Source organism: Artemia sp. Qi Xiang Cuo, unplaced genomic scaffold (assembly GCF_049724085.1).
Source record: "Artemia sp. Qi Xiang Cuo unplaced genomic scaffold, ASM4972408v1 HiC_scaffold_2999, whole genome shotgun sequence".
NCBI classification, from domain to species: domain Eukaryota; kingdom Metazoa; phylum Arthropoda; class Branchiopoda; order Anostraca; family Artemiidae; genus Artemia; species Artemia sp. Qi Xiang Cuo.
The window spans coordinates 21,571-32,370 of NW_028300394.1; the positions used below are offsets into that span (position 1 = coordinate 21,571).

General features: G+C 36.2%; 1 protein-coding gene across 1 annotated transcript; it reads left to right on the forward strand.

Moving 5' to 3' along the window:
* Window positions 1-255: 255 nt before the first annotated feature.
* LOC148938729 (uncharacterized) lies at window positions 256-9,108 on the forward strand (the record flags this gene model as incomplete). The annotated part of the gene is made up of 3 exons (XM_089107585.1): window positions 256-351; window positions 3,593-3,715; window positions 8,166-9,108. Coding segments are annotated over exons 2-3 (1,043 nt in total), but the record flags the coding sequence as incomplete, so codon positions are not given.
* Window positions 9,109-10,800: the final 1,692 nt, after the last annotated feature.

Below are 10,800 nucleotides of genomic sequence, written 5' to 3' on the forward strand. Positions count from 1 at the left end.
CTATGGCCCGATGGCTTTTTTGAAAATACATACACATACATAGATATCACTTCGACCCATTTTAATTATTTTGACTTGGCTTCTAATTTCAAAGGTTTTTCAAGAACAAATTGAACAAATGATCCCTATTTTAAACCGCGGCCACTTTTCCTTTTAATTATTGCCTCAGCCAAAGGGTTTGTTTCTTCAGCTTTGTTTCTTCAACTTGACGCAGATAGTTCCTCCTGGAGTGTCTCTTTGTACCTGTATGTTCACCGGGTTAGCTGCTGACTTTTCCAGGTCCAGGATTTTGTTCTTTAGTTTAATTTGGAATTGATGACAGAAATGTCCTACCAGGAATATGGAAGAGTGGTATGCTCTTGTTGAAAGCATTAGGGTATTGTTATCAAGCAAGTAGGAGCAGACCTTATTGAAAGTAAATCAAAGTAGGATGAGATGATTCAAAAGGTCTTTTTAAGACAGAAAATTTACCGGGCAAAAGTACTATTTAAGGGGGAAACCAAAAGTTGTAAGCTGGCATCTCTCGGGGAGAGGCGTATCATCCTCTATAATCAGAATTGCATCCTAAATTCAAATTTGATATTCATGTGCATCCGAAATGAACTTTACCCCCACCCCCCTAATGTGCATATATATACCCTGAATTGGAATATACCCTGAATTGGTATATATAAAGGTGGGGTAAAGTTCCTTTCCGATGCACATGAACGATAAATTTGGATTCAGGGTGCAATTCTGACTATAGACGTAAGTTTTTTTTCTTGGCTATCTGAATAATCCGTAAATATAAACATTACCCATCATTTCTTAGTAACAGAGGGGAGACATAAACCATTACAGGAAGAATTAAAAAAAATCGTTGTTCAGGTTTCGCCCTGTGCGTTTGTGTCCGGTTACGAAGGTCCTTTGATACCTTTTTTTTCAGATGAGAGCTTCTCGGTCTAAAATCAAAGACTCTCTTCACCATTAAAATATTAATGGTAATTTTTTTACTCTCATTTACCAGTTAAGTTCAACATATTTGCATCTCAAGTTGTTTTTGTTTTTCATTATGGGATATTTACTTGTGATAGCCTATATAGCACAAGTGCTAGTTTTTTAACTATTATTACTGCTTTAGCTTAAAAATAATCTGAAGTCCAAAATTTATTAATCTCTAGCTTTTCTTTCTTTTTTTTTGGTTCTGGGTAGTGAGTCGCCACTCTAATCACAGTCGCATAGTGTCAAACGGCACGGTATTGTAAAATTTGATTTAGTGGCCTACATGAAATTCTTATTGTTCGGCCTGAAAAGCCATTTTCCTGGCACAAGAGTAATATCCCAGAACTACTTTCTATGTATACTCCTTTACCCTCTCCTCTCCTATTCCTTGGGGCTTTTATGTCGGAAGCTAAGTCATAACTTCTAGGGTGCGTTTATACTCACCAACTAGTTACTGAGTGTTTCTGGTTACTGAGAAAAATAGCCTAGTCGTTTAATTAATTTTTTCACCAAAACTAACAGACACCAAGTTTCTTAGAATATTTTAGCCTTGGCAACCCGAGGCTAGTTTAGCACCCCTCCAGCTTGTTGTGATTGCCAGAGCACGCCTAAATTACTATGGCTTGCTGCTCTTCGAGCATTTATTGGATATTTTTTGCTTTAAAGCATATTGTATCTATGCTTGATATCTCCTGAATCTTACGGCTTTACGGTCAACACAGAAGTGACTGATATTTCAAGGGAATAGGTTTTGAACCAAGCCATCATTTTGTCCTTAGACTATGTATGAGCCTCGTGGAAAGCATTAAAAAAAAGTCACAAGACATTTTAAGACCCGGGATTATGCATAATTTTACCGAAATCTGCCAGGCCAAGAATTTTCAAGCGTGGAAGAATTTCCTCGACCAAAGGACTTAACAGTTTGGTGGTTAACAGGAAGTATCGCTGGTGAAATTAATAAGATTTTCCTAGGAAACGGTATCTGTTCTCGGGCCGCAATATAATCAGAATTGCAGATAAAATCAAGATTACACAAAACTACAATGTAGTGTATCTCACTCGTCTTATTTTAGGTTGAACATGTTTAACTTTCAAGTGTAAATTTTATGATTGGCCAATTAGAGTGACGATTAACAATATTTTTTCAATTAGAAAATAGAAGAAAGCATGGAACAACAGTTATCCTATCAATATGAATTGGATTAATCCAAAGCGTAGGGTAATCTTATCCTAGTTCTATCTAAGATTATCCTATCTAGAATATAGAATTTACGCTATCTAATGATTACGAACATAGCATTAATAGACAGTACTTAAGAACAAACTGCTGCTTTTCAAAAAAAATCTTGAATTTAAATTTTTCGTTACTGCAATCTACGTGTGAGGATTAAATCTCAGCACTGAAGTGGTCTTAGGTCTTGTTGTATGTTGATTTGACGGGTTTTTCAATAAATAAATAAGTAATAAATAAATAAATAATTTTCTGGCCTCAAGTTCATTGCTTGTAACATTACTCAAACAAGGCAAATGTCCTTTTTGAGAATTTTTCAAGTCTATTAAAACTGTTATTAGCAAAATAGTATCCCCAATGTATCAGCAAGACACACTTTGATGCCACTTACTCTTTCTGAATCAAAGAAATGTGATAAGGTAAAGTTTTGATATGGTCCAGAGACCTAAGGCTATGAAAAGGACCACAAAAAACATAGAATTTGTTTTTTTTCGTTAAAAACGAGAAAAATTACTTTTTACGTATTCCTAACAACCACAGTCCTCTGAATCATCATTGCCTTTCAATTTCATTTGAAGTTATGCAGCACTTACTACGGTCTTCCTCCTGACCTAATAACATTGAATTCCAATCTTTAAAAAAAAATATGTTTAAACTTTTGGTTTTAAGCGCCATTGTATTTATTTAGTAACCAAGCAAGACTTTTCGTGTAGTACTATTGCTGGAGTTTTGCCATGAAGTGTATGTTTGTGGAATACTAATTTTGATCTTGTCTTCATGAAGCACATAATGCTGCTGGAATTGTAGACTCTGTTCTATCTACCTAAGAGCACTTAGAATTCAATATTTTTAAAACAATCATGTTCAAAATCTTTGGCAAAAAACTATCAGCGAACAACAATTCTGATTTTGGTTTTTGTTCGAACAACTATCCGAAAATGCAAAGAGAAAATCTAGCTAGCTTAGAAGGCTCTTATCCAGAAAAATCGAAAAATCGTAAACACCCAAAGATTTGAGAGAGGGGAACACAGTCCAGGCAGAGACGGCAATTCACAAAAATGCAGAGGGGGAGGACTTTTTTCATTGTCTTTTCAATGAAGATAAGCCTACAAAATAAACGTGTTTTTCAAAATCTAGGGGGGGGGGTGCAAATTTGTTCCTTTTTCAATTATCTTTTTCAATGAAAATACCTGAAAGGTATTTTCTACAGTCTAGGGGGAGGGTTAAAAATTCTTTGACTTAGGTACAATATTTTATAAATTTTATGAAAATAAGTTTTTTTATTAAAAAAAAAAAATAATACCAAATATGCTGTATATTTCCAGAAAACTTCGACCATCTTTCACTTCTACGAAAAGTAACAATTTTTTTGTGTTTCAGCTCTAGTTTGAATAACTGACAAAATGACGCTACGATTGTTCCGCCGGAATTCAAGGTCATCAACTCACTCAGAAACAGAATCTATTAATGATCTTGTATCACCTGATCCTTCTACTAAAAAAAGTAAGTATATCTCTCTAAATCCTAATTCTTAGTCTTTCTCATTCCACTGAGCCTTTTCCATGTAAAGTGACAAATTCGTGCCTCTTCTAGGTCCAAATTATTGGCTAAAAAATAACATTGTAAAGAAAAATTCAACCTGAAATATTGTTAACTTACAAAACAATGCAAGACTTGAACTCATAGACGTCCTGAAGGGCCTCCCTATGGAAAAGACCTGTAAACAATGACCCACAAGCCCTAAGGAGTCCGTAGGCCATATGTTAAGGATCTTCAGTCTGGAAAATAAAATTTACTATCAACATCTGTTTCTTATTCGGCATTCAATATAAAATTAGGGTCTTGATCCATAGGCACACATGGAAATCGTTCCCAAAGGGCAGTATTTGCGAATAAGGTCTTTTTTAGCAAACATGTGATGATTTCACTTACAATAGTCCAAAAGTGAGCATCTGTATGCAATGTTGACTGGTGCAAAAATCCTTGGGGCTCCCTAGCCCCTTCCAATTAAGATCTTTCATGAGTGATTCCACGTAATTAAAAATCGCACAGATCTAAACGAACTGTGTTCCTCTAATTTTATTTACAAAACTCTTTAAATCCTTATAACTCTTTACTTTACTAAATTTTAAAATTCTGGCCGCTGTTCAAACTTCGAAATAAACAATCCAAACTTCGAATAAGCAATTTTCTGCTGCCTAGCAACGGCCTTTAACTAAAATCTTGGGAAAATACCAGAGAGTAGGGTAATTTCACGGGATGGACATTGTCCGGTTTACCCGCCATCAAGCGGCACGTCCCTGTTGCCTGTAAAACAGGCCCTAGATGGTCGAACATTTTGATCAAAAGTTTATATCAATAGATTGACGTGTGCCTTCAATCAACCCTTCAACGTTGACCAAAGCAAATAAAAAAACAAGTTTTTTTTAACTGAAAGTAAGGAGCGACATTAAAACTTAAAACGAACAGAAATTATTCCGTATATGAAAAGGGATGTCCCCTCCTCACCGCCTCGCTCTTTTCGCTAAGATTTTTTATTGTTTTAAAAAACAGAGTTGTGAGAAAGAGTCTAACAGTAGCGTAAAGAGCGAGGCGTTGAGGAGGGGACAGCACCTTTCATATACGGAATAATTTCTGTTCGTTTTAAGTTTTAATGTCACTCCTTACTTTCAGTTAAAAATACTTGTTTTTTTTTTAATTTAATTTTTGAACGCTTTTAAATTAATGCAGGTTTTGATTTTGGCTAACCATACATGAATAGTTAAAATCAAATTTGCATATTAATTTTACTTTTATTTGGTTAAATGGCTTCCTCGAAAGTTGTTTAATTTTATTTGCGAACGTTTTTATTTGTAATAAATATTCGTAAATTACGAATTAACTTACGTAACGAACTTTTATATTCATATATATTTTAATACGTATATTAGGGGATTTGCCCCCTTGTCAATACCTCACTCTTTATGCTAAAGTTCGAATTTTGTTCCAATTCTTTAAAAATGACCCCTTAATCACAAAGGCCGTTAATTAGAGAAAATAGCTCTTATAAAAGTACTAAAAAACCTTTAGCGTAAAGAGCGAGGTACTGACTAGGGGGCGAACCCAGATCATATACGTAATAATTTCTGTTGTAAACCCCAGTATAAAGATATAGCAGTAAGTTTACCGCTGACAATTTCTGGCTCTTCATTCTCAGTGCGAACAAACAGCTCCTCCCAAATATTCTTGCATTAGCGCATACAAACAGCTGCTCTCATTTGATCTGCCATCAGCGGTCCAATTACACTGGGACACGTATTTTGGCAGAAACTCTCAAAATGCCTTTGAAACTAACTTGAGACTTCGAAACCATCTTTTAATTCCTAAAAACATCTAATAATAACATTGCACTACTAATTACCGATTTTCATATATGTATTGGAATAAATTCATTTAAAATTAGCTTCTTCAAAATTTAGTGTTCTAACGTTGAAGCCAAGTTTCGCGTTCAAGAGAAATCTGACTTGTCTACCCGTGAAAAGATCTAATGTCGCTTATGTTTCTACTTTCTCTGGAGCACTCGCACCTCGGTCTGGGTTTTTATAATGGGTGAGATAAGGAGAAAGATCCTACTGCCTATAATTTATATACTGTGATGTAAACATTGGGTGATTTCCTAAATTTCAGCCCTTCCCCCGGGGACTGTGGGGGTTAAGTCATCCTAAAATACATAGTTATTATATTTTCGACCAGACTGAACAATATGACTATCTCAAAATTTTGATTGGGTGACTTTGGGAAAAAAATGAGCGTAGGAGGGGGCCTGGTTGCCCTCCATTTTTTTGGTCACTTAAAAAGAGCACTAGAATTTTTAATTTCCGTTCGATTCAGCCCTCCCGTGATATTCTAGGACCACTGGTTCGATACGATCGCCCCTAGGGAAAAAAAAAATAAATTTTTTAATTTGTTGAATCCAAAATAAATTTTGTATTCTGGCAAAAAATACAAAATTCCACATTTTTCAGATAGGGGCTTGAAACCTATACAGTAGAGTTCTCTGATACGCTGAATCTGATGGTTCGATTTTCATTAAGGTTCTATATCTTTTAAGGGGTGTTTCCCCCTTTTTTCAAAAAACAGGCAAATCTTCTCAGGCGCTTAACTTTAATGGGTTGGACTAAACTTGATGAAACTTGTATATTTGAAATCAGCATAAAATTTGATTCTTTTGATATATATATATTGGTTTCAAAATTCCGTTTTTTAGAGTTTCGGCTACTATTGAGCCGGGTCGCTCCTTACTTATAGTTCGTTACCACGAACTGTTTGATGATTGAGTCATTCAAACTTTCTATCAATTGCCGTCAACGCTTGACTCAAGGGTCAAACAGGTTCCTAGACGGTCAATCAGGCTTGAGTCAATCGATTGACTGAAGCTTTTCATCAAAATGATTGACCGTCTAAGGCCTCCTTAAGATTTGAGATGCTCTAAGGTATTTATAGGTAATAAAAAAGTTATGTTGATGGGAATAACATTTTGTGTGGTTATAGCCCATGCGTTGGGTAAGGAGTAAAGAAGCCAAAATGAGTAAGGAATAAGCTTATAGCTACAATCTAAGTCAAATTCAACTTCATCAAAACCCCTTGATAGCAGGAATATATTTACACTACGCAGGCCTATACCGTGACTCATGGTTGGGAGAAGAGGAGACTTGAGCTACCTTCGATATTCTGAACCAGTTAATAGCCGAGTGAACGATATTCTTTCGTAATTTTAAATTTTTAGAAGGGGGGGATCAAAATTGTAACCTTCCTCCCATACAATTAAACGAGGCTTTATTTGGGTAAGGGGACAATTTATGAAAGCAGACCAAAAATGAACGATTTGCATGGAAAATGGAAGAAATTATAGGAAAAAAAACCATATGGATTATGAAAGGGCTGAGTCCAAAGACTTACTACCCCTACGTCTCTGCATTCCTCCATAAGATATGGCACTGGCTCTAGGGGTGGAGATCCGAAGAATACCATTTTGGGAAGCGGAAGGATAACTTTACAGAGCAGATCTTTTTGGTTTCTTAAGTCAATTTTACAATGGGTGATAAGAGCCTCTATGAATTATTCTCCTTCTAGATAATAAAAAGATACATAGTAAGACACGTTTAGGATGCAAATAGTCGAGTTCTTAATTCTAAAAAAAAACTTGCACAGCGCTTCTTGCCAGTTGGCTTTAGTAACCATTAATTAATAAGTTAAGTATACTGGATGTACCGCCATTATCATCAAAAATAATCTCATTACTAAGATACCTGTATTTCTGGAATTAGTCAGTTCCAAACAAATCATCATTTCGAAGCTTTTTTCCATCTTTAAAAAGTTTAAATCTCGATAAATCCTTGTAACAGAATGTTCAATCCTTTCGTTAGTTATTATTAAGAAAATTACATAAACGGACAAAGCATTTATGTATCACGTGGTGTATCACGAAGCAATCTGATTGCTCATATTTATCAAATTAATTGTGTTCAGACTGCAATTAATTTCTATCTTTGTGTTGTCAGAAAAAGACACCTGGATTCAGAACCAGATTATTGGATGTTAGTTGTCAAGAAGCTCGAAGCTTCTGCAAATAATTCCGAAAAGTAAGGGGAAAAATCGAGAATTGTGAGGTGCATAAATATTAAAAACAACACATAGCGAAGGGAATTTAGTAAAACTGGCATTTTTAGCGTAGAGCCTTCCCCAGTAGGACACAAAACAAGTACAGAAGGAGATGAAACAAACGTAACAACAAATGCCACGAGATAATATGAACATGATGATAAGTGATTCTGCAAACGGTTCTCTGAAGTGAGGTGTAAATACTGAGATTTTATTCAGTTTTCGTCTAGGGTTCTTATCTATGATTTATAGAGATTGCACCTTTTTTTCTATTTCTATCGTTTCAAAGTATAATTGCAAAACTTTCTTCTAGATTTCAGATCATGGAGCAAACAAGTGGGAATGAAGCTGTCAACACTACGACGGAGTAGCTCCAAAGAGGTTGTCAGTGAGACCGGCCACCCCAAGACGGCTTTTGGCAACTCACTAAGTCAAGGTTTAAATAGTAATAAGGTGAAACATGGTCAAAGAAGCTGTTCCACCTCAAGGCTAGATGCTACTGGTTATTTTCCAACAGATGATCCCTGTGACGGATTAGAAATTTTCCTAGAAAAGAAGCCGGTGCCTCAAAAAACAGTGAGCTGTGAAAATATAATAAGCGAACCAAGTCCAAAAACGACATTTCCCTATTCTTTTATAAGGTCACGACCACCAAGTCAGCTGAGAAGCGCTTCCACACAGTGCATACAAAATCTGGGACGGGAGCAGCTGCGAAAATCTTGTCGTTCTGAAAGCGATGATAGCGGGTTTGAACCTTCTGACTCAAGTTCTATTCATGATTCCGACCATAGTGAAAGCTCAGACCGCAGAAAGTCGAACGAATCAGACTGCAATATAACGCCCGTCAAGTCATCTTATCGCAATAATGCCGTAAGCGTATCTCAAAGACACCAAAACCGTGCAAAATCCGAGCCTCCTTCTGAAGGTGCCAAAATAAATACTTCCACTTACCCCCTGACTTCTATTAGTTCTAATATTAGCGGTTTTAAGTCAGTTCGGCCTGATTTCTTAACGGGGCAGACTGTTATGAACTACCCTTTGCATACGTTCACTTCCTGCTCAAGTGAGCCATCCAGTCACAATAGTTCTTTCACCTTACCATGCTCTCCTCAGCGGGAATTTAAGCTGATTCGACTGACTCGTGAACCCAACGGCCCCCAGAAACTTGGTATTTATATTGCAAGTAGACAAGGAGTAAATGGGGAAACACTCGGCTATGTGATAGCTAGACTTGAACCAGGCGGACTAGCAGAGAAGTAAGTTTTTCAGCACTGTCTTATTTTATCTTTCTAAGAGTGAAGTTAGCAGCATTAAATAACATATATTAGTTTTGCATTTTCTTGTTGTGTACTCGAATCATCTTATAAAAACATGAAGAGTAATTGTACAAATGCTTTGATGAAATAATTTTTGATAAAAGTTGAAAGACAAATTTTAGAGTTTTCAAGTCTGGGCGATAAAGGTATGTTAAGGATTTGTCAAAGGGAGGGGTAAGTAATGTGAGGCGTAGTAAGTAATGAGTCAACTCAAGCTGAGATTTTAAACCTCATTTATTTTTGTTTTTCAATTATGGAAGTATAATCATAAGACTTCAGAAGGGGGGGGGGGCTCTCCTTCCTGGAAATTTTATGACTAAGCGGCTTTCCGACGAGCTTTGTTTTAGATCTCCCAAGTCAATAGAACTTCAAGGAGTGGGTCTATGGTCCAAACTAAGATCGGAAAAATGTTACTGATTTCCTACCTCCAACCATAACGTGCTTATAAGGTATGAATATCTTATGAAGACACAATGTTTCAAGACTATACACTTGTAAACTCTGGAAATAAAATCAAGTAGGGCCTGGACTCCCAAAGCCTCCCAAAGTCTCCCAAACCATAGGCTTTGGTAAGATGATTCCTTGGAATTTAGCCAGATTTCAAGCCAAAATTCGTAGTTTTCTTCTTAAATTACGAAAAGTTGGGATACAAACTTTCAAAGTGCCTTACTACATAAAAAAAAAACACCGCCTAAACTACCACCCTAAAAAAATCTAGACCACCACTCTAAAGAAACCTGATTTGGTGGCTCTGGGTTTACGCACGGCAAAACATCAAGATGTGCTAATCGTCTTTATAGTCCTGACTCAATGTCATTTCAGTGCGTTCGATCAATATCTACCCTGAGTATAACTTAAATGAAATATAAACTATGTTTTAAGCATCACGGTCCCTAGGCTGGCAACAGTCCAGCACCTTTTTATATTTAGCTTTTGATAGAAATGTCAACTCCTTGACCGTTGTATTACAATAAATATAATATAAACAACGGTCAAGCTCATCTTGGCTATGGATCGTCAGGCTTAAATAATAGAAAAAAAAATCGACTACAGCAAGGCCAAAAATTATCCCATTTTGGGTAGGAGTGTCTATAGAGTCCCTTGTTCTTGCGCCTGTTTCTATATTGGAATGACGGGTCAACACTTGAGAAAGAGGTTACCAAACTTAAAAATCTTCATTCAAAAAAGCCATGGAGTTCCACTTAAGAAGAAGAATTTTAATTCTGCCATTTCCCAACATGTTCACGGTAGCTCGGACCAATTTGTTTGAGAATACCTCCATTATTTCCGCCAATAAAAGTCTATGTTCAATGACATGCTTAATGAGTCACTATTTCCATTTCACATCTTTTTCAATAGTTTTTGCGTTAATATTTCTGTATGAATAGCAATTAGGGGTTTACTTCCATGGCTGGTACACGTCCACTATTTAACTCCTTCAGTCGGTCACCTGGGGCCTGTCTATTCGCTAGTGTTAACAGATATGGACTTAAGAAAAAGTGCAAATAGGCATTTTAATTGGAAACAAAAAAAAGGCTGGTATTGTGATGACCAACCTGGTCACCAGAAAAAAAAACAACTAGAGTATATTGATCTCATCTCAAGTCTAAAAACAACAAAATAGTCCAATCT